This window comes from Callorhinus ursinus, unplaced genomic scaffold (assembly GCF_003265705.2).
Source record: "Callorhinus ursinus isolate GAN/ISIS: 27379988/994484 unplaced genomic scaffold, GSC_fseal_2.0 scaffold4, whole genome shotgun sequence".
NCBI lineage: Eukaryota > Metazoa > Chordata > Mammalia > Carnivora > Otariidae > Callorhinus > Callorhinus ursinus.
In genome coordinates, this window is record NW_027397066.1 from 116483989 (window position 1) to 116509320 (window position 25332).

At 45.8% G+C, this 25332-nt stretch overlaps 1 protein-coding gene across 3 annotated transcripts in view; it reads right to left on the minus strand.

The window, feature by feature from the left end:
* Nucleotides 1-6509: 6509 nt before the first annotated feature.
* The window catches only part of SETD7 (SET domain containing 7, histone lysine methyltransferase), a 47327-nt gene continuing 28504 nt past the window's right edge, over nt 6510-25332 (minus strand). For all 3 annotated transcript variants that reach the window (XM_025874218.2, XM_073892280.1, XM_073892279.1), the window contains exons 5-8: nt 23034-23115; nt 20135-20252; nt 16504-16661; nt 6510-12279 (exon numbers count right to left, since the gene is read on the minus strand). In XM_025874218.2, coding sequence (XP_025730003.1) covers nt 12099-12279; nt 16504-16661; nt 20135-20252; nt 23034-23115 — 539 coding nt within the window. In that variant the 3' untranslated portion in view covers nt 6510-12098. The remainder of the gene's footprint in view (nt 12280-16503; nt 16662-20134; nt 20253-23033; nt 23116-25332) is intronic.

The following is a 25332-nucleotide window of genomic DNA, read 5'->3' on the forward strand; positions in this document are numbered from 1 at the left end:
CATAATCAAGGTCCTTGTCCACGTTTTCTCCTGCTGCCTCGCGACTGACATTCGTACTTCCCCGCGTGACCTCCCCGCCACCCTCCCACCCCCCACCAGCACTGACTCCACCGTGGGGCCCTCTCCTCTGGGAACGGTGAGTAGCCAAGTAGCCAACTGTCTTTCAGTGGCACTTGGCTCCTGGTGTGCTGGCTTCACCATACCTGAGTAATAATAAGATACACCTTTGAAAAGAACCCCGTATCTCGTCTCTGCAAATTCTATTGTCATTGGCTTTACGGCATGTCTGAGATTCAGCCACTTCTCCTTGCCCCTTCTGTTTGCCTCCACCATCATCTTGTCTTTCCTGCTGTCACCTGGCCCCACACTCACTGCAGTCTGTTCTCCACCTGTTAACAGTGGGAGTGGTAGAGTGATCTTGGGATAGCAGGAAAGCAGCTCTTTCCTTCTTCTGTTCCGAGCACTCCAATGGGGGGGCTAACAGCAATTAAAAATTTTACAAGGGTTTTTGGAACCTAGAGTGAACGAAATTAGACAAAGCTGTTTGTTTTGAAAAACAGACAAAAGTTTTTGATATCATCTATTGATTTCCCAGTACACTCTGAGTTAATCCACCAAGTCCTTAAAATGGCTTTGGGGGCCCCACCAGTCTGGTTTCCTGCTCTTCCTCGGAGCACATCACCCGGCCCTGTTCTCGCCATCCACCCTGGCCTCCTGGCTGTCCTTGGACACTCCACGCAAGTTCCCATCTCAGGGCTTGGCTCCTTGCAGCCCCTCCTGCGTCTGGCAACTTTCCCCAGGCCCCCTGATTTGTGCTCTCCTTTCCTCAGTGAGGGCACCCCGATCTTGGCCCTGAGCATCTCTTCCCACACTCCTTCCCCCTCCCCTGTCCCACAGCATTTCCCTGGCCAGTGTCCCCACAAGGCAGAGACTTTGTTACTGTTCACTGCTGGGTGGTTCATGTCCTAAAATAGTGACCGTTAGACGGTAAAGCTGAAGAAATCGATGTTGAATGGATGAGCAAACAGAGAACATGAGTTTTAAAATAAAGACACTCTAGCCCAGTCATTCTTACCTCAAATATTTGGAGATTGCTTGATATGCATCCAGTAAGAAACAGTTGCTGGTTCCCAAAAGCCTGTCATGTAAGTGAGAAGTGAGCTGGATGTTTCACTCATTCAACAGTCTACGCAGCGCACGCTTTGGCGCGGCCTGTCAGCCTCCATTGGTGCAGAGATGGGGGACCCGTGAGGGCAGGTCTGGAGAGTCAGGGGAGCTTTGCGGGCAAGGCGTCTTCACTGGGGACTTCTCGGAAGGAGGCAGGCTTTGGCATTCCGAAGCAGTAGGACCACGGCTAGTGAACCCGCACCACGGGTCAAACACAAGCTTTTTCTTTTCTTTTTTTCCCCCAGGTATCATCACTCTTGCAATTTTACAAAAATTGTAAAGCTTACAAATTTACAAATAAAGAAAACTGAGGCACAAAGAAGTTATGTCCGCAGTTAGGACATGACAGAGCTGGGTGTTCAACCTAAGGCGATCGCCAAAGCTCTCTTAACCATGATGATCCACTCTGTCCCATTCCTTCGCTGAATTTCTTGAATGCTTACTGTGTATCAGCTGTTGAAGACCCACCAGGGAATGAAACAGACTGAAAACCATGCCTGCCTGGAGCTGACAGTCTAGCAGGAGGAGACCATCAACAAGCATGATGGATTACTAAATTAGATAGTAAGTTAGAAGGTGATGGGTGGTATGGAGAAAAAGAAAGGAAGGCAAACTGGTTTGGGGATTGAGAAGGGGGTTGCAGTTTAGGTGCGGTGGCCAAGGTAGGCCTATTTCAGGAAGGACTTGAAGGTGGGAGGGAGCCAGGCAGCTACCCGGGAGGAAGACATGCACAGGTCCCGAGGGGGTGAGAGCCCAGCATTTCAAAAGACAGGGAGGTGCAGGTGACTGCACTGGGGGAAGGGAGAGGGTGGGGGCACAGCGCACATCACTCTGTCTCTTCAATCCCAAAGCACCCCTGTGCAGCAGGTTTTATCCACATTTGCTAGAGTCCAACCTATAGCCCAATGTCACAAAGACGGTGGCAAAGCCGATTAAAACCAGGCTGACTCAAAAGCAAACGATCCGATTAAAAAATGGGCAGAGGACCTAAATGGACATTTTTCCAAAGAAGACATCCAGATGGTCAACAGACACATGATAAAATGCTCAACTTCACTAAGCATCAGGGAAATGCAAATCAAAACTATAATGAGTTACTACCTCACACCTATCAGGATGGCTAATATCAAAAAGATGAGAGAAAACAACTGTTGGCATGGATGGGGAGAAAAAGAAAACCCTGGTGCACTGTGGGAGTGTAAATTGGTACAGCCATTATGGAATATAGTATAGAGATTCCTCAAGCAATTAACATGAGAACTACCAAATGATCTAGCAATTCCCCTTCTGAGTATCTGAAGAAAACCAAAACACTAATTTGAAAAGACATTTGTGCCCCTACGTTCATTCCTGCATTATTTATCATAGCCAAGATACGGAAACAACATAAACATCCACAGATTGATGAACGGATAACGAAGAGGTGGTATATGTGCACAGTGGAACACTACTCAGCCATAAACAAAAATGGAATCCTGCCACTTGACCTAGGGGATATTATGTGAAGTGAAGTAAGTCAGAGAAAGACAAATACCATTTCATTTCACTTATGTATAGAATCTAAAAAAAGAAAAAAAAATCACACACACAAAACGGAAACAAACTCATAAACACAGAGAAAAAACTGGTGGTTGCCCGAAGAGAGCGGGTAGGGGATGGGCAAAGTAGGAAAAAAACAAAAATACAAAGCAAAAACCCAGTCTGCCTGTTGAGCGCAGCTCCTTTCCAGCACATGGCCCTCCCAGTGCCACCAAGGACCGGCAGGAACGGGGAAGCCTTGTCACTGAGGGAGCTTCATGTGGTGCGGGTGAGGAATGGAAGATGAGATGCGATGGAGAAGCTACGACTGGAATCCAGGCAGAGGGGGCTGGGAGTTCTGGATCCGGGCAGAAAGTGGTGAGAATACAAGTAGGGGAAGCTGGTCTGGGTGTCGCACGGATTGGCTCGAGGAGGGACCACAGTCTGCGAGACCTGTCGATTGGCTGGCTAAGCAAATGAACAAGGGAAAGGAGGACTAAGGATATTAATGATGGCCTTAGCATGTAAAGGGCAGGAGGAGATAGGAGCTCCCACAACTGTGGTTAAGAGAATAGCCTGGGGCGCCTGGGTGGCTCAGTCGTTAAGCGTCTGCCTTCGGCTCAGGTCATGATCCCAGGGTCCTGGGATCGAGTCCCGCATCGGGCTCCCTGCTCAGCGGGAAGCCTGCTTCTCCCCCTCCCACTCCCCCTGTGTTCCTGCTCACTGTCTCTCTCTGTCAAATAAATAAAATCTTTAAAAAAAAAAAAAAAAAGAGAATAGCCTGGAGCCCAGCCGTCTGGCTTCATACTCTGCCTCTACCACTTCCATGACTATCACTTAATTGCAAGTTACTTAACATCTCTATGCCTCAGTTTTCCCTTCTGTAAAATGGGATAATAGCAGTACCTATATCATATGGCTGCTAAGAAATCATCTAAATATTTAAAACCGCCTTATAAACTCTATATAAATGTGTATTTGTAGAACCTCTCCCATACCCACCACTTGAGAATTCTCTAAATTGATGTGAGTTAATTTAAAAACCCATTTATTTATTTAAAGAGACCAACCTTTCTTCTCTGAAGAAAATAAAACAAAACCTGTGTTGCAGATGAAGCAGATCCTGTGGGTGGTCGGCTCAACTGTCATTTCTTCTTTCTTTCTTGCTGGGAAAACCCCAGCTTTGTTCGGGCCACCCACTCTTCTCCACAAAGCCCTATGCTTCCTTTGGATAATCACGACACCCCCATGGCCCTTGCAAGTGACTCATTTAGGTTTCCTCAGTGGTATAGAGAAGAGACTTTCCTTTTCACCCACTGGATGCTGGCCGTGGTGTCTGGAACTGCAACAGCCATGCTGTGACGGCGAGGTGGGCTGGTCCCTGAGGGCAAACCTGACAAGCTGAGAATTGCGGAGCAGAAAGATGGAAAGGACCTGGCTGAGCTGCCGAATTAACAACTCCAGGGTCACTCAACAGTGTCTCATTATGTGAGGGTCTTATTATGTGCGGTAATAAATTTTCTTTATCGCTTAAGCCATATTGAGTTGGGTTTTTATGTTTCTTGAAGCTGGCAGCATTCTGATACTTGAAGTAAAAACTTTAGTAGCAAACTAGATAAATCCATTCATCTTTTTCTACGTATACTATGAGAAGCGAGGCTCTAATTTCAAAACCATGGCTTTTGGTTTTCACAAAGAAACAAAATTTTAAGAAAAGCATATGCCAATATGTTGCTGTAGAGTTAGCATTAGGTTTTTATATAAAAGGCAACAGTTGTTTTCTAAAATAGTTTTGGGGCAGAACTTTCTTATTGAACCACCCCAAATCAGTCAGATGCTGAACTGAAATTAAATGTCGAGCACAGGGGCACCTGGGTGGCTCAGTTGGTTAAGCGTCTGCCTTCGGCTCAGGTCATGATCCCAGGGTCCTGGGATGGAGCCCCGCGTCGCATCATCGGGCTCCCTGCTCAGTGGGGAGCCTGCTTCTCCTTCTCCTTCTGCGGCTCCCCCTGCTTGTGTTCTCTTGCTATCTCTCTCTCAAATAAATAAATAAAATCTTTTAAAAAAAAATAAATGTCGAGCATAGCATAAAATCCTTTTGAATGACTTATCTAGTTCTGGATATGGCCACTGAAATACTTTCAAGTGTAATATGAACCAGCAGACAGAACAGTCTGGTGCATTAAAACCTCAAGGCAGACATCTAGTGAGAGGTATATGTGGGACAATCACTGAGACTAAAATAACTGGCCTCAGTCTTCCTCACCTTACCTTATTCTACCACCCTTGACTCCACACCAATTTTAATACTCAAAAAGACGCCTGATCCCTCCCTTTTGAGATTTTAGCTTCTCAGAGTTACCCAATTTGCATTAAAATTTTAATCTCATCCCCGTCTCTCCCGCAAGGAGGAAGAATACTAATATTCTTACTAAGACAGGTGAAACTCTGTCTTAAAGATCCAGATATGGATGTGTCTCCATCCGGGTGATGAAGCTGATCCAGCATCAGAGTTTGGATTAGTCATCTTATTTGCCTCCGTTTCCTTCCTTGGATGGAAGGAAGTGTGAGAAAATCAAAGACTGGTCAACTGAGGGAGGGAAGATCAAGCAGGAGATCTCACAGCCTGCTTCGGTTTGATGCTTAACTGTGCCTCCCTTAATAACACTCTGCTTACTAGAATCTACTGCTTTTGGTCCCTGGGCACAAGGTGCAGGTGGTAGCAGAGTACTATCTTTACATGTGTGTCATTGGCTTTTTTCTTTGGGAATGTCGTAGGGGCGAGTTTGGGAATGTGAGCTGTGATTTGGGGAGGAACAAGGGGTTCCTGGTTTCCTCAGCTCAAAGCTGTCCTAAGATACCCAAATCTACCACGTCTAATAAAATTCCTATTATCTTCTTTAAACCATGAGCTGAAGCTTCCCGTCCTTCAGATATTTCCCCTGATCAGTTCATTTATATTCAATACCCTTAACATTTACATAATCAACTAGACCTTTTGGGTTGATGCTGATGATTCTTCTGGATTCACAGGTGTATGTGGAGTCATGCTAAATAAATATAAAGCTCCCAGCCATTCCATACCCTTCCTCTCATGCTTTGAAAATGGTAAATGGCTAATGACATTTTTAAAACAACTCAAAATGGGGGCACCTGGGTGGCTCAGTCGTTAGGCGTCTGCCTTCGGCTCGGGTCATGATCCCGGGGTCCTGGAGCACGGGTGGTTCAGTGGTAGAATTCTCGCCTGCCATGATCCCGGGGTCCTGGGATCAAGCCCTGTGCCGGGCTCCCTGCTCCTCAGGAGACCTGCTTCTCCCTCTCCCACTCTGCCTGCTTGTGTTCCCTCTCTCGCTGTGTCTGTCTCTGTCAAATAAATAGAATCTTAAAAAAAAAAAAAAGATCAGAAAGGTATGTAAAAACCAACCCAAGACCAACTTTCTTAATTAAAAAAACAAAACAAAACAAAAAAAAACCCCCCAAAACTCAAAATGTAAAGTTTGCTTAGTAATTTAAACACATAGGTAGACATGTCATAATAGGGCCCCTCGGTGGTTAAGTGTCTGCCTTCGGCTCAGGTCATGATCTCAGGGTCCTGGGATGGAGCCCTGAGTCAGGCTCCCCACTCAGCAGCGAGTCTGTTTCTTCCTCTGCCCCTCCCACCCCCCCTTGCGCTCTCTCTCTCTCTCTCTGAAATAAATAAATAAATAAACACATAAATAAATAAATAAATAAATAAATAAATAAATAAATAAATCTTTTAAAAATTATAAAGAAAAAAGTTACTGCCTTTCTGCCCTAAATGACCAAAGGAAGACAATGAGAGATGATTGTATATGTTGTTTAATACTTGCATTGTTTCTATAGCGCAATTATAGCAATCTTTAAATTTACTTTTCATTACAAATATTTTGTCAAGTTTTGTTTCAGAAACATTTTTCCTACTCTCTTGCACATGCACCCAGACACACTACAAAAAAACTCATTCATAACACAGTAAGGGCAAACATTATTCATGTAAACATCTTTCATTAATTTCCCATAATTTAAAAAAATCATAGAATTATAGATATTGAATAAGGCTCATAGATTTAGTTCAAATTCCACAAAAGACCAATCTTTTGTTAACTGTGATGGGGTTAACTTTTGGTTGCAATAAATGCTGAAAGCCTACCCCTAGGTTCCAATCCTTAAACATACCTCACAACCTAATAAATGCATTTCAGGATAAAAAGAGAACATAGAAAACCCAGGAGGAAACCTTTTGAAGGAGGGAGCTCAGACCATGAACCTAATTTCTTCCGTGATAAGCAGGCATTACACATCCCTGTGGTTTCCCAATACAAGAATCGAGGTTAATTATAGTAACCCAAAATATAACCAAGTTGCTATGTTAAGATACATTGGCATGTTGTGTACATATTGCTAGTAGACACAGTGAAAATTTTGTCATATTTATCATTTCATTATATCCAGGACCAAAGCAGAGGGAGGAAAAAAAAAACCAAAAACAACAAACCAAAACAACCCACTCAAGTTGAATACCATTATAAAGGAGTGTTCTAGTAACATAAGAGTCAGGAGAGTTGGGAGGTATGTCCCAGAGATGCGATTGGTCTTGCTATTACAACGACTTCTAACAACAGTGTGTAAAGTCACAGACAGAGGAAGCAAGGATTTGCGTTATCCGAGGACGTCTCTCTCTGGTTGGAAGTTTGGTGCTTAGGTGCATAGTCTCCCAGAGCTGAGACAGGAAATGTACTGTGCTGAGAAATGGGCCCCTTGCCAGCCACTCCCTCCCTCCTTCCTCTCTGTGAGGTGGAGGCCAGGAGGCCGGGACTGCTGGCAAAACCGTGAAGTTCCACCCTGGGGTCTGAACCCCAACTCCACTGAGGGCAGCCTCCCTGACGTGTGTGACTAGGCAGTAAGGCTGATGGTGGCCAGAAAACCCAGCTGCGAGGGTCGCGCGGCCACGTGGCTTCTGATTCTGCTGCCCTGCAAAGGAATTGTGCTCCGGATAACTGCACCGGTGTCTCGAATGCCTCTAATTCACTCGCAGGCCCTCGGAGGCCAGGAGTGATGTCACTTAAAGGTGGACACACCTCCATGAGCACCTAACTTACACGAGGAAGCGGCTGAGGCACTGGGGAAGCCTACGAGCTCTCTCCGTGTCAGATGCAACGACGCAGGGAAGTTGCCATGAGTCAGAGTTATTGGTAGGCTTTTGATTTTTAAAAATCAAAATTGATCTGCATTACAGCTCCATAGACTCAGATAATTCTCACCAAAAATTTTTGTAATTTGTTTAAATAGCACTGGAATAATTCGACTTCATTTAAATATATTCATTCTACCATGAAAATATTTCATACAAACATCTATTTACATACAAACACATTAAAATTTGTGAAAAGGGTTTCCACCCCTGTGGTTGTATGGCTTGAAATAGTTTCATTGCTTTGAATATGTATGCACACATTTGGCAAAATAAAACTATTAAAATTTAGTACTTTTTTTTAAATAAAAAAGTGACACCAAGGCTCCAAATTCCTGAAGGGAAAGATCAAAGAAAAAAACAGTCTATCAAGGTACCTCAAGTAGATGCAAATTTAAAGATATTTTGTGAACCTTTGATCTGTGGCAAATAAACATTACAACTATCAGTCTTGCAACATAGTTTCACTTGTTTTTCTAAAAGAAAAGATGTCTGGATTGTAAATCACTACTCTTAAGACAGAAACTTGAGGCAACGGTTTTTAAAACAAGGCAAAACAGAAAACTATCCCTTCTTGGAAGATCTTAGATCCACTTTGCCGCGAGTGATTTAAAATTTTATATATTAAAGGAAAGTTTCTAAAGTGCCACACACTGTCTCACTAAGAAGGCAACCCTTGAATTCGCTGTTCACAGTTACTGCCATTTTCATAATTACCAGTACATGTTGTAAATGGTTACACTTGCCTCCATGTTGGCCTTTCCAGGTTGTTGGTGACAAGGAAATCCTTTTTCAAGTGTGAAGAACCCCCAGAAGGCAAATAAATTGAACGGTACGCCCCGGACAGGTTCAAAGAGGTCTTGAAAAACGAATTTCCTTCTTCATTTCTCAAGTAGACCAGGGACGAAGCAGGTTAAAATAAGAATAGGTACTACAAAACTCAAGTCCTCCCCGCCTGTTGCCTCTTAATCTCCTCTCTGCTTTGTGTCAGAAAGTCAGTCCTTACAGCGGTTCTGCCTCTGTCAGTCCATCCAAACGTCCACGCGGGGACACAGTCCCACAGCTTAGTTCCTATTCCTAGCTCTAACACAAGATAATATTTTGTCAGAGAAAAGCTGCTAAGGAAAGATCTAGTCATGCAGGAGTTGGGCTGAGACAGCTCAGAGTGAATCTTCTCCAGACTATGGCGTCACGCACCCGCACAGGTGCCGGCGTTTTTGGGGAGAGCATGAGGTTCTTTCTTTATTCCCCACCACATGGAATCTTCCGCAATTCCGCTGTGATCATCATGCTCATAAAACTACCCGATTTGGCTGCTTCCTGACACGTTTCCTTCCACAGCGGATGTAACGATTCAGTAGAGAAAGACATCCCGAGGCTTTCCTCGCAGGACTTCGGCTCGAACAAGGAGAAACCCTTCCTTCCTCACCAGTTAACTCCTATGGAACCTCAACCCCCGCGACTTCTTTACCTACCTGCAGAACACAGTGAATCTCAAGCCCCCTCGGAGTCCACTCTGTGACAGGGCCTTCCGTTTGGGAGTGGGGGAGGGGCGGGGGGAGCAGCGCCACAAAGCCAGGCAGAGACACAGTGAAGGCACAGAGGTGCACACAGAGGGCCCAGCAAGAGAGGAGAGACACTCAAAATGGGGAGGGAGAGGCCGGGAAGGAGCAAGAGATCAGCTGGACAGGGACATCAAGACATTCTCACAGACAAGAGAGAAAGCGGGAAGAGACCAGACAGGAGAAAGAAGAGCCAGAAGACGCAAGAAGAGAGGAGGGAGAAAGACAGAGAGGCTCAGCTTGGGTGTCCTGTTTCCTCTGATTTGTCTGAAGGTCACAGACACACTGCCGGTTTTAAACCGAGTGCTGTCATTCAATACCTAATTTGAAAAATGGATCAGTTGGTTAATTACTACTTACAACTCTTCAATCCCTTTTATCAAAAGAAAGAAAGGAAGAAAGAAAGATTCCATTTGAGTGGGGGGTAATCAGAGTAACCCAGGAGGACAGAAATTATACCCCTACCGCAGCCTCAACAAGAACGACATCACCACCAGGAATGAAATCATTCAAAGCACAGCAGTGTTGGAAGTGTGACCTGCTCCATCCTGACCTCGCTCACTGACCTGGCTCCACGCCCTGACCGACTGGGGCTACTTTAATTTAAGCCATCTTTCTCCTGAAGACAGTCACTTGCTTTGGGACGCATTTGAATTAAAGCACCCATCAGAAATACAAGTCCCGAGACTGCCCATATGTCACACAGTTTACAGAACCGTCTTCTTTCTACAGAACAGAAGCTATCCTATCATCTAAAAACCCTACTCGGTTCCCTTTGTGGGAGATCCTTCTGGCAGCCCTGACAACTTCTCACGGGGGAACCATCAGCTTCCCCGAGACCCACCCCCTGAGACCCACCTCCAGTTAGCTGCACGCCTTGCGCTGGCCGTGTGCGCTGGCACCGCTGGGGGGGGGGGGGGGGGCTCCGGGAAGCCTGGCCCTGCAAAGGAGGGAAGGGCCCCCTTCTGTCCCTCTCTTGGGGGCTGAATCCTGTGCCCAGGGGCCACACGAACGGAGAGCTGTGAGCAGCCCCGGGTCAAGCACTTTTGTTAAATTCCTCCTAAGAGCAACGTGTACCTGACAAGAAATAGCAAACTTCCTTCCTGCCCATTTCTTTACTCTTCTCGCTGCCAGCAAGTGATCTCTGCTCGGCCAGAGCTCCCTATGGGCGGAGGCTTGGAAGGCGCTCGCTCTCAAGGCCAAACTGGCTCAGGCGACAGGTGCCACCGCTGGCAGCCTTGTCGGGGCATCTGAGGAAGCCACAGCTATGGCATGGGGTGAAGGCGCCTGCCAAAGCCCCGAGCTCGCAGGATTCACTCAGAGCCGTCCCAGGTACACTACACACCTAACTAGCAGTTAAACTAAAACAACAGGGGTTTTCTCCTTATTTCTGCAGTTGTGATTACACGGGGCTTGCAAAATGGCTGAAATGCTAGTGATATCGTTGCTTTTAAACTATACAGGTGTTATTCTTAATTCACAACGCTTTGAAGCAGGTAAGTGCTTTGAAAATACGACAATGAAGAGTTTTAGCACTAAGGTTTGATTTGCACCTAGTGATCAGTATGTCTCTCCTAACAGTAGCAATTAAAAAAAAAAAAAAAACCCAACTTTAGAATTCTGCGGCAGAATTCTAGGTTGTTATTTGACTTTTGAATTCAGTGCACTGCGCCACAAGCCAGACTGCTCTATGTTATGTACATTTAATGTGTACCCGAGAAGAAATTACTAGCACTATTGAAGATACTGCAAAATTGCCACAGTTACTGCTTAGAAATACTAATTTCCCTCTCTCCTTTCTTAAAGTATATATTACAACTCTCCCATAACTTAATGCAAACAAAGTAAATTCATTTCTTCTCACATCTTAAAGCAAAGGTATCTTTGTTTACATGCGAGAATAATAGTTCTATAATAATACCCCGGCCCTATGAGCCAGTTCTTTATATTAGGACATAATAATGAAACAATGATCTAGAAAGAGCCAGAGAGACCTACGCACTGGCACTGACACGAAATCCATTTGGAAGTTTTTTTCTCTTGTAAAAGATATCTAAGAGAGAGAATGGGACTGAGGGGTGAAATGACTCAAAAAAGTGGGGTTCTGTTTGCTAGGAAAAAAAAAAAGAACAAAGCCATTCTATTGCAAGATACAGATCAAAGGTTAAAAGGCAAATTATACTACATTTAGAGAATAAAAATGTAGTAATCCTCTATCCTCCGTACGGCACGTATGCAAGTGTGAACACACATTTTATGTTGGCCATAGGAAAAAACATCATGGAAAAACCACAGACTAAAAATGACTGAAAAGCCCCCTTTCCCTTTTTCAGTCTAATCATTTGGCATCTCTGAGTGTGGTACAGATTTAGACTTGAACCACCCAAGAACATCACGCTGTCTGTGTCAAGTGTTCGACAATACCTCTCAGTAGGACGTTGTTGCAAGGCTAGCTAATTTTAAATCTGGTATGAGTAATACAGTCAAACCTAGTTAGTATGCGAGAAAGTCGTTGCTAACGTGGAGTGAGAGGATGTGATGTCACAGCATGAGCAGTCCCTGGTTGTCCCGTTGTCGGAAAACGTAGTGCATAGATCCAAGTTTCTATTCCAGGTCTCGGAAGCCCAGGGCCGAGCCTTTCACTTCTGCTGGGTGGCCTGGAAGGCCTTCAGCTCCACCTGGTACCACTCCGGGGCTTCAGGCCCGCTCTTCCCTGGGGGGCTGTGGTCGTAGCCGTAGGCCACGGTGAGCTCCTCATCAGCCTCCACGGCTCGGAGTGTGCGGATGCATTTGATGGGCCCGAAACGGGGGTGGACAAACCTAGACATCAAGATGTGCACAGTCACTCCTGGGTCAGATCGGGAGGTTAGAAGCAAAGCCTGGGGTGGGGGTTGTGTGGGGGGGGGGGGGGGGGGTAGGAATCATCCAGGAGCTCTTCCCTGGGCACCACTGGTAGGCCCTCACGTGTGGCCCACAGATTGGCCAGCATCAGCTTCACCTGGGTGCTGCTAGACACGGAGAATCCCAGCCCCACCCAGACCTGCTGACTTAGTGTCTGCATTTTAACAACACCTCCAGGTGATGCATATGCACGTTCCAGTTTAAGAAGCACTGCTCTAGCTTCCTCTTTGAGCATATTTGGCACTCTGTATTTATAAACCAACAACATGGGCAACAACAAAAATCTATCCCTAATGAGAAACTGGATCCAGTACAGCCGGTCGGCATTTCGGCCCACCTGGCCTGTGGCATCAGATTACCTGGCTGTACCTTGTGGGCGAGGCTTTACCAGGACACTTTGGGAGGTGTAAGGAAGAGCCCCGAGGATTTTCAAAAGCAAAAAACTGTATTCCACCCTCTATAGACAGAGGAAGTATTATTTTCTAGCATAAAAGTAGATGAAGACTTCTTTCCAGGAGCGAAGCCTAGAACTCTCTGCCAACCTGCTTTTTAAATATTTCCCCGTGAAGCATCTTGAAGGGAGCAGCCTCGAGCCTTTCGGAGCCCAAGGCAGGGCTAACGCTCTGTGTTCCTCTGCCAAAGGCTCCCAACCCGCTTCACCCCTATGACCCCTGCAGGAGAACAGGAGATAAATAAGGAATAGATTTAGCTCACCTAACAGCTTCTGAAACCCAGAACAGAAATATGTAAGGCATGGCCAGGAAGAAATTCACTTTATCTCCATATGCATCTGGTCACGTCAGTCTCATTCATTTATTGTCACGTTGTGAGCAAAGGACATGGAGACACCACAGGAGAAGCTTCCAGGCCCGAAGTTAGATTGGCACGTGGGGCATGATAGCAAGGACCTGGCTGGTTCCCGCTACTGGTGGTGGGGAAAAGAGTGTGTCTGTGGTTTAGGGACATCTTTTATGTGAAGGACAAAGGAGCAAGCGCACCCTCACTCCAAGGGGCCTCTATGTCCACCCCACTTGGGTGTCATCTTTTCTGGAAAGCACGCTTGACTTGGGGTCAGAGACTTTAGCGTAAGTCCCGGTTCCACACATTATTACTGCCCCCTCTCAGAAAGCTCACTTCCACATCTCTGAATCTCACTTTCCTTGTCCTCGCCTCACAGTAATCCTAGCAATCCTAATGGTGTAAGAGTTGTCACTGTGACAAAATAGGGTCCCATAGAGGAAGCACCTCACACAGGGCCTGCACAAAGTGAGGACTCAGCTTCTACTAGTGACTACGTGCGCACATCTGTGAGTGAGTGTGCGTGCGCACAGAATTCTCATATTGTGCTCCATCACAGACATTCCTGCACCAGGGATTCGGGAAGTCCTTATTAAAATCACAACTCTTGGGGCACCTTGGTGGCTCAGTCGGTTGGCCATCCGGCTCTCGGTTTCAACTCAGGTCATGATCTCGGGGTCCTGGGATCGAGCCCCATGTGGGGCTCCCCGCACAGCGGAGAGTCTGCTCGTCTCTCTCTCTCCCTCTTCCCCAGCTTGTGCTCTCTCTCTCTCTTCAATAAATAAATAAATCTTTTAAAAAAATAATAAAATCACAGCTCTTTGTCTCCAAATTAAAATATTGCATTACAAAAATAATACCCCTGAAACGGAGCTCTAGCTAATCTTACTGCACACTGGCAAAATTCCATGAGAAACCTAAGGGTTGTGATATAATCCTCTTTTATTTTCATTTTCCCGCTTATTATTTTCAAAGAGTAGAAAAAGGACAGACTGTAAAGAAGGCACTCCATTTCAGGTGCTGATTCTCCCAGGCAGCACGGGGGCACAACGCTTAAGGACACTCAGCCACTGTGGCTCAGAGCTCCGCATTTCTGGTCTGTGGGGGGGGGGGGGGGGAGGTAGGTAACGGAGGTTGCCCCACGGAGGTCCTGGGAGGCCTGAGTGAGAGAATTCATGAGAAGGCGTTAGCGTGGCACCAGCCCAAAGTGCTCAATCAATGCCAGTAGCACGATTAGTGGCCAAAGCAAACCTCTCTGTCCCCAGTGGTTTGGGACCTTGGCGACATGTCACCTCTATTGACAACTAGGGCAGTAGTTCGTGTCTGCTTGTCCATTTGGATTTTGTACCGGACTGCAGCTTATACAGGGATATTGCTTTGCTGATGTTAAAGTGTGCATAATGATACCAATAATTTTAGAAGCAAATGAATGCCATGAATCGGTATCTGAATTTTTATTTTATTATTTTTCAGGTAGTCTTCCCTTTACCCCAAATAACTAATTGTTCACATTGGGCTGGAAGGAAATAACCCTGACGAGTCTGGGGACTTGATTTTGCACAAATGGATCTCTCCCTTGTCTCCTGTGCGCTCTTCTTTTTGGTGAGAAAAACCATGTCCTTGCAGTGAAATCACAGAACTCGTTTGTTTTAAAAGAGTAGTTGTTAAAAGACCAGTTGAAGTAGCATTTGTTACTGTTAGTTACCACTGCTTTAAAAGATTGTTGGGAAGCCGTGTGCAGCCTGGAACGATGCTTTGGCCTAATTCACATTGGCCACGAAAGCCTTGGAGTTAATAACAGTGTCGGTTTCATTTCACATGACACATGTCCTTTGCCATTTCTACCTGCCCTTTAAACAGAAGTCGGAGCTGCAGTACTTGGTACTGGCTGCCAAGGAGAGCAAGTCCCTGCCAGAGCAATTTCCAAGCCGTCTCAGGGATGCGAGGAGGGACATTCATATCCTGGCAATTTTCCTACAGATTAAATGCACATGATTGGATCCTGCTTCTGTAAACAAGCAATAGACAGGGGGGACTGAGAGCTATAACTGAGCAGAAAAGGTGGCACGTGGCCGCCTGCCTCCCAGGGGGAACAGGCATTTTCTGGCTGAGCTAAGGAGATCAATGTTGATGATCCAAGGAATGCCACGTACTCTTCAAGGAATAGTCAGAGATGCTTGACTTTGGGAGGAGAACATTCAGGGGGCATATGAAAGCTTCTAAAATATTTGTAGGGCTACTATGTCGAAGAGAGACTGGCATAGTGCATAGGGGAATAATTAGGGCGAAGGGCTGGATGTTACAGGGAAACCCATTTGGGCTTCATAGAAAGAACATTTTAATCATCAGAGCCTGAAAGTTAATTTCAGAATAATATCTATGTCAGTTTGTCCAGATAGCTGCCTTCATGGATAACAGTAAGCTCCCCATCAAAGGAGGTTTACAAGAAGAGGTTCAGTGAGCCATTGGAAGGGGAGGGCTCAAACTCTGAGAGGTAGGACTATTTGACTTTTTAAAATGACAGCTTTGTTGAGATGCAATTCGTATACCCTAAAATTCACCCATTTGAAGCATACAATTCAGTGGATTTCAGGCAGGCAACCATCACCACTATATAATTTTAGTACAGTGCGCTACCCTCAAAAGAGACCCCATACTCATTAGCCATCAACCCCATTTTCCCAGGCCCTGGACAACCACTGATCTGTACTCTGTCTCTATGAATTTCACTGTAATGGACAAGTCCTATCAATAATAGAATCATACACTATCGGGTCTTATGTGACTGGCTTCTTACACTTAGCATAATATTTTCAAGGCTCATCCACACTGTAGCATGTGCCAGTATTTCTTTCCTCTTTATTGTCAAATAATGGGGACTCTGATTTAATCCGTCTTTTCCAACACCAAGACCTTGTGCTCTAGGCTTGGCATTTTATTTTCTTCCTTCCTTTCACAACATAAAAGAGTTCACGAGTCTCCACTGTGCAGAATAATTTTAATTTTTCTAATATTTCAAGTAACACTATCCTTAATTTTCCAGAGTGAGACCACTGAAGGGCAAAAAAGCATCGACAAAACAGCAACCAGGAAGTGTCGCATTTCCATAGCATTTCTACCCTTCCAAGCACTTTGCCCTGTCTGAGCTACCAAAGCCAGGGAAGGGGCTGTTTAGACTCCGAGTGTCAAGTCATAACCGGGAGACATCTGGGAGAGGAGCCTCAGGAGCCCGGAGGGAGCAGCCTTCACCTGGGGCAGGATGACAGCTGTGACAGGCCCTCGTCAGTCGCAGGGCCCCAGGAGATGGGGCCCGGATCCACCCTGGAAGCTGGGTGTCATACTCACATATCGTAGATGCAGTTTGGAGTGAAGGAGTGATTTGCCTTGTGTCCCAAGGAGGCACAGTACTTGGACACATGGTTGTAGGGCTCAGGCACATCAATGACCGTTTCTTCATCGAGGGAGAGGGTATTCCCATTAAGAGCCCAGTCCCTGCTGTCAACCTGCAGAAAACAAGAAAGCGAACGTTAGATAGGGCCTTTCTCCCCAAATCTCAGAGAACATCAGCAACACTACTCACTTCTCCTTACGTTTTGCTATGTGAGTGCTAGATGCATGAAAAGAACCCAAGGCATCTCTCCGCACATCGATGGTGCGAAAGCCGTTTGTGGGCAGCATCAGGCAGCTCAACTTCTTACGTACTGACTTCCTCATCTTACATGAAAAAAAGGACTAAAGTCCCCGACAAAGACACACAAAAATATAACCTGATGTCCCTAGGTGGTTTATTTCTTCACTGCAGGCTAAGACCTATCACCTCCAAAGCCCTCCAGCACCAAACTCAAATTTACACATCCAGTTGTTCTTTAAAAAGCCCAAACAAAGCGGAGCTTTAGCCCCTTCGGACCTGCTTCCCCTGGAACACCTGACCCCACATCTGCTAGCAGATTCGTGAGAGAAAGCCCAGCACCACAAAGCCTCCAGACTGCCTCTGGCCTTCGGAGCTCTGTGGCCCAGAGACTCCTCTCTGCGCTACACGTCACCTAGACACGACAGCCCCCTCTCTGACCATCTCTTTCCTGGGAGTTCCCTGCCCTCCTCCTGCTCCGGGTGGGAGGCCCTGGGCCACAACCCCTGGACCGTCTCGGGCTGGCAGGACGTCCCCTCTCTTGCCCCCCTGTCCAAGCACTGCCCCGTGTCAGGGAATCCTGTTGTGTGTTACTGCCTCCTATAGTCGGATCTGCTGCTCTGACCAACCCCCAGATCCCTGGAAGCCCCACTGTGAAGAAGATGAGGCAAAAGAAACACACAAGAACGTCAAATGGAACTGGAACTATGAGGAATGCAAAATCGTGCTTCAAGCAGAGTCCTTCACCTTTGTTACAAGTGGGGGATCAGTGTGACCTGCAGATGGCGTCACCCATTCCCAGTGTGCTCTCTTACCCACACTCACTCTCTGCAGGGCACCAAGAGTCTTCCCTTCTCCAGCCCACCGCCCCACTCCAACCCACACCCCAGCATCTGCTGAGGTCAGGAGAGCAGTTTTTTGGAGCAAACAGGATTACATTAAAAACAATTTTTAAAAAGATTTTATTTATTATTTTAGAGAGAGAGAGAGAGAGAGAGCAGGGGGAGGAGCAGAGAGAGGGACAAGCAGACTTCCTGCTGAGCAGGGAGCCCCAAATGGGGCTCCATCCCACAAGCCTGAGATCTTGACCTGAGCTGAAACCAAGAGTCGGAGGCTTAACCGACTGAGCCATCCAGGCACCCCTAGGACCACATTTTTATATAGAACTGCTGACTCTCAGAGGTATACTGCCTCTCCTGCCCCCAGATTATAATTATGCTGTTATTTGTTTCTGATATTCATTCAACAAATATTTACTGAGTGCCTACCATATGCCAGGCACTGTTCTAGGTGTAGGGGTTACAGCAGTGATTAAAGTGAAAAAAATCTTCATGGATCTTAATATTCCAGCCCTGTTATGTGAACTGATATATGGTACTTGGTACCATCTACCTTATGTTGCCATTACTTGTATATTTTTCTTATCCCCCCAACAGAATCTAAAGATTTATTTATTACTTTAGAGAGAGAGCGCGAGGAAGGGGAGAGGGAGAGAGAGAATCTCCAGCAGACTCCCCCCTGAGCATGGAGCCGGATGCAGGGCTTGATCCCACGACCCTGACATCAGGACCTGAGCCAAAATCAAGAGTCCAACTGACTGCACCACCCAGGCACCTCTCCCCAACAGAGTCTAAATTTCATGAAGGCAAGGAGGGTGCCCCATTCATTTCCACAGCACAGCATATAGTGAGTTTTGCCAGGAGCCAGATTCTATTTTGAAATCCTGCTTGAACTCTGCTACTTACTGTATTTGTGACCTCAGACAAATGGCTCACCCACTCTGGGTTTTAGTTTTGTTATCTGTAAAATGTTAGAATAAATAGATAGTGTATCAGTATCCTGAGCCACCTTTCATATGCTGAATTTCCTGGACGGTCAGGATTGCGGACACAGAGGTCTGGCCATCACCAGGGGTACCGCGTGCCAGACCATGGCTCAGTGTGAGCGCCAAGCCGTCTTTGTCTGTACGACGGCTTTGAATGGGCAAACACTTGATTATTTCACGGCATTTCCCCCATAGCATTCCATAGCAATAAGTGAAAAAGGGAAGTACATGAATGAGGGATATGAGCAACAAGCCCAAGTCCCACACCCTTAATGCAAGTGAGACCAGATGGAGACTACAAGCCGGGCTCAAGCAGCAGACTTTTTGCCCTTAAGCGGACATGTAAGGAAGTAATTGTGACGTGAAGAAGCAAAAACAAAAACACCTCTGAATTCTGGAAAATATATCAAAGATTGTATTTTTTTTAAAAGATTTTATTTATTTATTTGACAGAGAGAGAGACAGCGAGAGCAAGAACACAAGCAGGGCAAGTGGGAGAGGGAGAAGCAGGCTTCCCGCGGAGCAGGGAGCCTGATGCGGGACCTGATCCCAGGACCCTGGGACCATGACCTGAGCCGAAGGCAGACGCTTAACGACTGAGCCACCCAGGCGCCCGATCAAAGATTGTATTTTAAAGGCAAGAGGTGATTGATTATTCTTTAACTTTTTATTTTCAGCTTTTTGGGCAATAGAACCCTTCCTGGCTGGATGTAGGCTACTGTATGACTTTTGCACAAACAGAAGTAGGGAGCCTTCCCATAAAGTAGCCTGTGCAAGATCATAAATTAATTATTGACCGAATCCAGTTAGGTCTCAATTTTTCAGACACTGGGTGTAGTACGGTACAAAGCAACTGCTGTCTCCTGGACGGGCGCCATCCCACTTTCTATAAAGTAGCTGTGAAACTTAAAAGAGACCCCAGAGAGTTCCCCTGTCCCTCCCACCATGTGAAGCTGCAATGAGAGAAAAGAGCCATTTATGAACCAGGAAGTGGTTTCTGACCAGACACCAAATCTGCTGACATGCTGAAGTTGGGCGTCCAGCCTCCAGAACTGTGAGAAATAAATTTCTGTTGTTTATGGGCCACCCAGTATACGGTATTTTTTTTTTTAAAGACTTTATTTATTTGAGAGAGAGGGACACTGAGAGAGAGAGAGAGAGAGAAAGCACAAGCAGGGGGAGCGGCAGGCAGAGGGAGAGGGAGAAGTAGACCCCCCTCCCCCAACACACAGCAGGGACCCCGATGCGGGACTCGATTCCAGGACCCTGGGATCATGACCTGAGCCGAAGGCAGACACTCAACTGACTGCGCCACCCAGGTGCCCCCAGTGTATGGTATTTTTGCTATAGAAATCTGAAGACTGCTGTAAGACAATATCCCATCAGTTTTACAAAAAAAAGACTGTTTATTCCTTCATATTTCTAGCGAATACTAAAGTAAAGGGGCTAACAGGAAAATTAAGAGTGTTTGAAACCAAGCCCTGTAACCAATCAAGTTGATTCTCCACTTAGACCCCGCTCACCTCTTGGTGTGTAATCCGGACTCCATTATAAAAAGACATAACAGTATTAGGTCCCACCGCTACCTTTGAAAATAGTCCTTCTCCAGCACTGGAAATGAGAGATTCAGCAACATAAACCCTAAATAGAAAAAAGGGCCAAATGATGGTTCTTTTAGTTGGATATGTCACTCTTTATATCAAACACCAAAATATCAGAATAGCTAATGAATCGGAAGCATCAGTTCATAGTAATCCAGGGAGGAAGGAAGGAAGGGAGGATGAGAAGTTAAACCACAGTATTTGGCACTGAAAACTGAAGAACTTGTACTCATGTATCTTTAAGAGTGGTGTTTAAAATCTGCTCTCTGATATGGGGATTATTATATAGAGTCGACCCTTGAACAACATGGGTGTGAACTGTGCAGGTCCACTTACATGCGGATTTTTTACAGTACTGAAAATGTCCTTTCTCTTCCTTATGACTTTCTTTTCTTTCTTTTTTTTTTTTAAAGGTTTTATTTTTAAGTAATCTCTCCACCCAATATGGGGCTCCAACTCACAACCCCAAGATCAAGAGTTGCAGCCTCCACTTGACTGAGCTGGACAGGCACCCCCCTTTATGATTTTCTCGATAACATTTTCTTTTGTCTAGCTGACTTTATTGTAAGAATACAGTGTATAACACATATCACATACAAAATACGCGTTAATCAACTGTTTATGTTATTGGTGAGGTTTCCAGTCAACAGTAGACTCTTATCTTAGTAGTTAAGTTTTTGGGGAATTAAAAGTTACATGTGGATTTTCAACTGCATGGGGTAAGGATAGGGGTCGGTGCCCTAACCCCTGTGTTGTTCAAAGTTTCACTGTATTCATAAAGCAATGTTTGATATAAGGTTTTTTTTTTTAATTTATGTTTTTAGCTAATGAATATTTTCACTGTCTTCCTGGATAAGTAAAACATTTCCAAAGTAATTAAAGCTATACCCAAGTTTGTCAATGCCAAATAGGAGGGAAAGACTGTTTTAATTAAGCCCCAAGATGAATCTTTCACATGAAAGAGTGACAAACAATTAACAAAAACACATCCAGTAAGCACTTCCCAACAAAAGAGTTCATAACGGGTCTAGTAACTATGGCCCCAGGACCACATCCGGCCGCTGCACCCTTTTGTAAATAAAATTTTGTGGAACACAGCCACACCTATTTATTTAGTATTGTCGGTTGCTGCTTTGGGGTGACATAAGCAGAGCTGAGCAGTTGCAACAGAGACCCACAAAGCCTAAAATACGGACAACGTGGCTCTTTACAGAAAGAGTTTGCCAATCCCTGGATTTACAGGAAAACAGCACTCATGACTACTGAACTGGATTGAATAAGAGAGGACACACCCCATCAACAACTATTTCAGTTCTCTGGACACTGGGATTCAATGATTCTGGTGGAACCTGTCATCTTTAGTTTTTGTTACATGGATCTTGGGGCTTATTTTGTAGACTAGGGGACTGAATTATTGCTTCCAACTCTTTCCTCCTTCCCTGTGGTAGAATTAAACGTCCTACTATTTAGCCACGTGACCTTGCGGTGCCTCCTTCAGAGTGGGGATACGAGATGTACCCTTGCCTCAATCCCTGTGGGCTTGGCCGTAGGATCTACTTTGCTACCTGAACATGGGCAGGAGGACTGCATGCCAGGTCTCAGGTGGTAAGAGGCATGGCGAATTTCTGCCAGCCTCCTTGAATTTCCATTCATCTCCATAGGAAGAAGATGCCCCAGGGGGCTGTTCCTCCCTTAGTCTCAGTCTTGGAATTCAGACATGAGCCCAGAAGAGCCCAACTTGCAATCTGGAGTCCAGCCTCGTCCAGCTGAGCGAAGGGGAGCTGAGTGGAGCCCAGTCAAAAGTGACTGAACCTCAGCTAACCTACAGAACCACGAGTGTAAAATAAAATGTGTGCATTCATAAACCACTGCGAGTTTTGAGGGCATCCTTCTACAGCCTCATCACAACGACAGTAACAAAAAAGACCGATATATATGACTATCGCGCTACTGTGTTTCGGGGCTACCAAGACACTGAGCCCTTCCCTTTGTAAATGGACCAGAGCTCTGCATCAAGAAAGAGGCCATTCATTCACTGTGACATTGTGGTGTGAGCCCTGTCAGTTCAGCCACAGAAAAGGCCTATTTTCAGATGGGAATAGAACAGAAAGTGAGTGGAAGTTATGCTTTTGCAAGCCACGCTTACAAAGAGCAAGGTAAAGAGAAAACCAACCGCAGATGGCTCTCTTCCTCACCAACAGGCCAGTTGCTAGGGGATAAGAGTCTCAGGCAGAGTACCAGGGAAAGCCACACCAACAACGGAGAGCTGGAGTTTAGGGAAGATGGGCTGGAACGGGACTTGACACTTGGGGAGTGAGCTTATAGAATCAGAAGCTTGTCATTTGTACACTGGAAGCTTCTTATGCTTCTTACAGTCTTTCTTTCACTGTTGTTCTCCCTTCGTGAATCAAGAAATTGTCTTGTGTTCCAGACCCCCTCGGCGGGGCTGAGTAAAGGAGGCATTCTGGTTCCTGCTCAGGCTAGAGCTTTAAGGAGTACAAAATGCTCCTCTAGAGGCCAGCACGTGGCTGCAGCATCAACCGCACCAGGGCCCCAAGAAAGGGGACGTTGGGGCAGGGCATACTGGGCTCTCTATATGTAGAAGTTTCCTTCTGGGACTGACACATGGTCGTTCTGTGCTTTATGGGTGGAGAAACTCTCTCACAGCGACAGATGCGATATAAGCATAAAAACACTCTTCCTCAGAATATACGAATATTTTCTTCTGCTCAGAGGGCTACAAAGGAGGATTAGTTCCCACCATGAGGGTTATTTAACTTCCCATAAACAATGCCGTTCAAACCACAAGGAAAAAAGTTACCTCTCTGATTCATATGGATCTGGAAGAAGAACACTGGTAGAAATGCAAGATGATGTCGATTTATCAAAGTGGTACACCGAACCTGAAAAGCAAGCGAACACCTCAATCTAGAGATTACCGAGTTAGGGGAGAGCTTTTAAAGCAGGAGTTAAATAATGAAAAATGTTATTCAAATTACACTGACTAGAATAAATTCTCCAATATAAATGAACAGTTTTTAGATTTGCTTTTGAGTTTTATTTTTAGGTCTTAATGAACAGCCATCAGATGTATCTCTTAAAATCCCATTTTTGCCTTTGAATTTTCTTTATTCAAATGGTTTACAAAATGCTTGTGTAATTAAAATTTTTTAATCAAGAACCTGCTTTGTCATGAAATTTTGAGATCTCTCTGGTCAGATCAGGTTGGATGATGGTTTTAAAATTTTCTTGTGATTTTCTTCCTACTAGACACAGGCTGTGGACTCCAACCATCCAACCCCAGCAACTGTCCCCTTCGCTAAAAATAAACCTTTGCACATCACAAACTAATGATGTAATGTATGGTGATTAACATAACCATAAAAAAATTTAAAAAAATAAAAATAAAAATAAACCTTCGCCTCACCAGAATTAAGAACAGAACTGCTTTTGATAAAGAAAAACCAAAGTTTTCTTATTTCTATCAAGGTGGTTCAGACACCAATCAGTAATTTATTCAGAAACTAAGGTACACAACTGTCCTAGAATTAACAATGGTTCTCTGCAAAGGATTAGCCACCAAGAATCCTCCCAGAGCGCAATGAAGACATCTGATGCTCTAATGCCGAATAAGCAAAGAAACACATTTTAGAACCGAAGGGCTTATTCCTGTAAAGTAAATTCTTTTAGGCACTAACGCATCACAAATCATCCCGTTAAGCAATTCCTCAGCGGTTACCAGGTCCTCCTTCTGGTTTTTGCTTGTTTGTTTGGTACAATCACAAAACCCAAATCAGTGTCTCAAACTAAAAGTTAAAAAGCAATCCAGATCAGTCAGTGTCTAGCTAGGAAACAGACCATTTGCATATTTCAAAGAGAGAATTTCACTTAGGGAACTGAGAAGCCGAAGGGGTCAGTGAGGAGCCTAGAGACTGGCAGGAGCTGAAGCCACATAACCCTAAGCCAGAGGGACAAAGGTGGAGGTGGTGTGCCTGGGGCTCTAAAGCTGGGGTATACTGGCCCAGGGAAGCTGGGATGCGGGGGGGCTTTCCTGGTGGGAGATGGAGTCAGAAGACAGGCCCCTGCTGGAGATGCTGCTGGACACAGAGAGAGAGCTTCTTCCTGATGCTTTTCCTCTCCGTGGCCCTGGCCAGTGCCTCCCTGTGGCCAAACCCAGACAGAAGCCAACGCACAAGGGCCTAGGCAATGTGGCCTTCAAGGAGCAGAAGGCCCCTGCAATAAAAGCCGGGCAGGAGAAAGACAAGAAATGCATCTGAGAGCAAACTGGTAATGGACCAACGCACAATCCGTTAAAGCAAGTTAGCTGAAAAAAGAAAGAACCCACACTTTCTAACCAGATTTTCTGTGAAATACTTGTTCTATTGTGCAGAAAATCTCCTCTGAACTTCCCCCTCCCCTCCTTAGACTAAACCTGTCATCCAAAGTACCACGGGCCAGCTACATGGAAAGCCCCACATTAGGGACTGTACAGATGCAAACAGGAGGGACATCTCTGGCTGCCTTCAAGAAGCTGACGCCATCTTTTCTGACACACGCTGTCCCTTCCTGTTCTTCCCCCACTGGCCAATGGGCCAATGCTCCCGGCACACGGAGCACACTCTTTACTTATCCCCCTCTCCTCTGTAATTTATACTATGCCAGACCAGATTTCATTCATTTCCTTGACAGACATGAATTCTAAGCCTTAAAGACAGCACAGGAATTACCAGAGAAAGGAGTTCCTCTGCGGAGAGAGGAAGAGATGAGGCAAGAAGAAAGTCCAGCCTGAGCCCTGACAGGGAAATCAGCGTGCAGGAGTGGATAGCTAGCAGCAGTTTGCGGCTACAGAAGCATGAGGAGAAAGGGTGTGGGGAGAGGTCAGCGAGGGGCAGGTTGGGATACCTGCCTTCCGTTTTCCTTCTTCTCCCCACACCGGACCAGATGGTGGCAGGGCCCCGTCAGACCTGGTCCACAGCTCACTCACTAGAACTGCGAGGGCCTGGGGGGGTAGGCGAGAAGTGCCCAACAACCAAGGCCCGTGTCCCTCCCAGGCACCCGAAGCGGCCATGCTTCCCCGACGCTTGTGAAACCCAAACTGCTCAACATGTCCTCAAATTAAC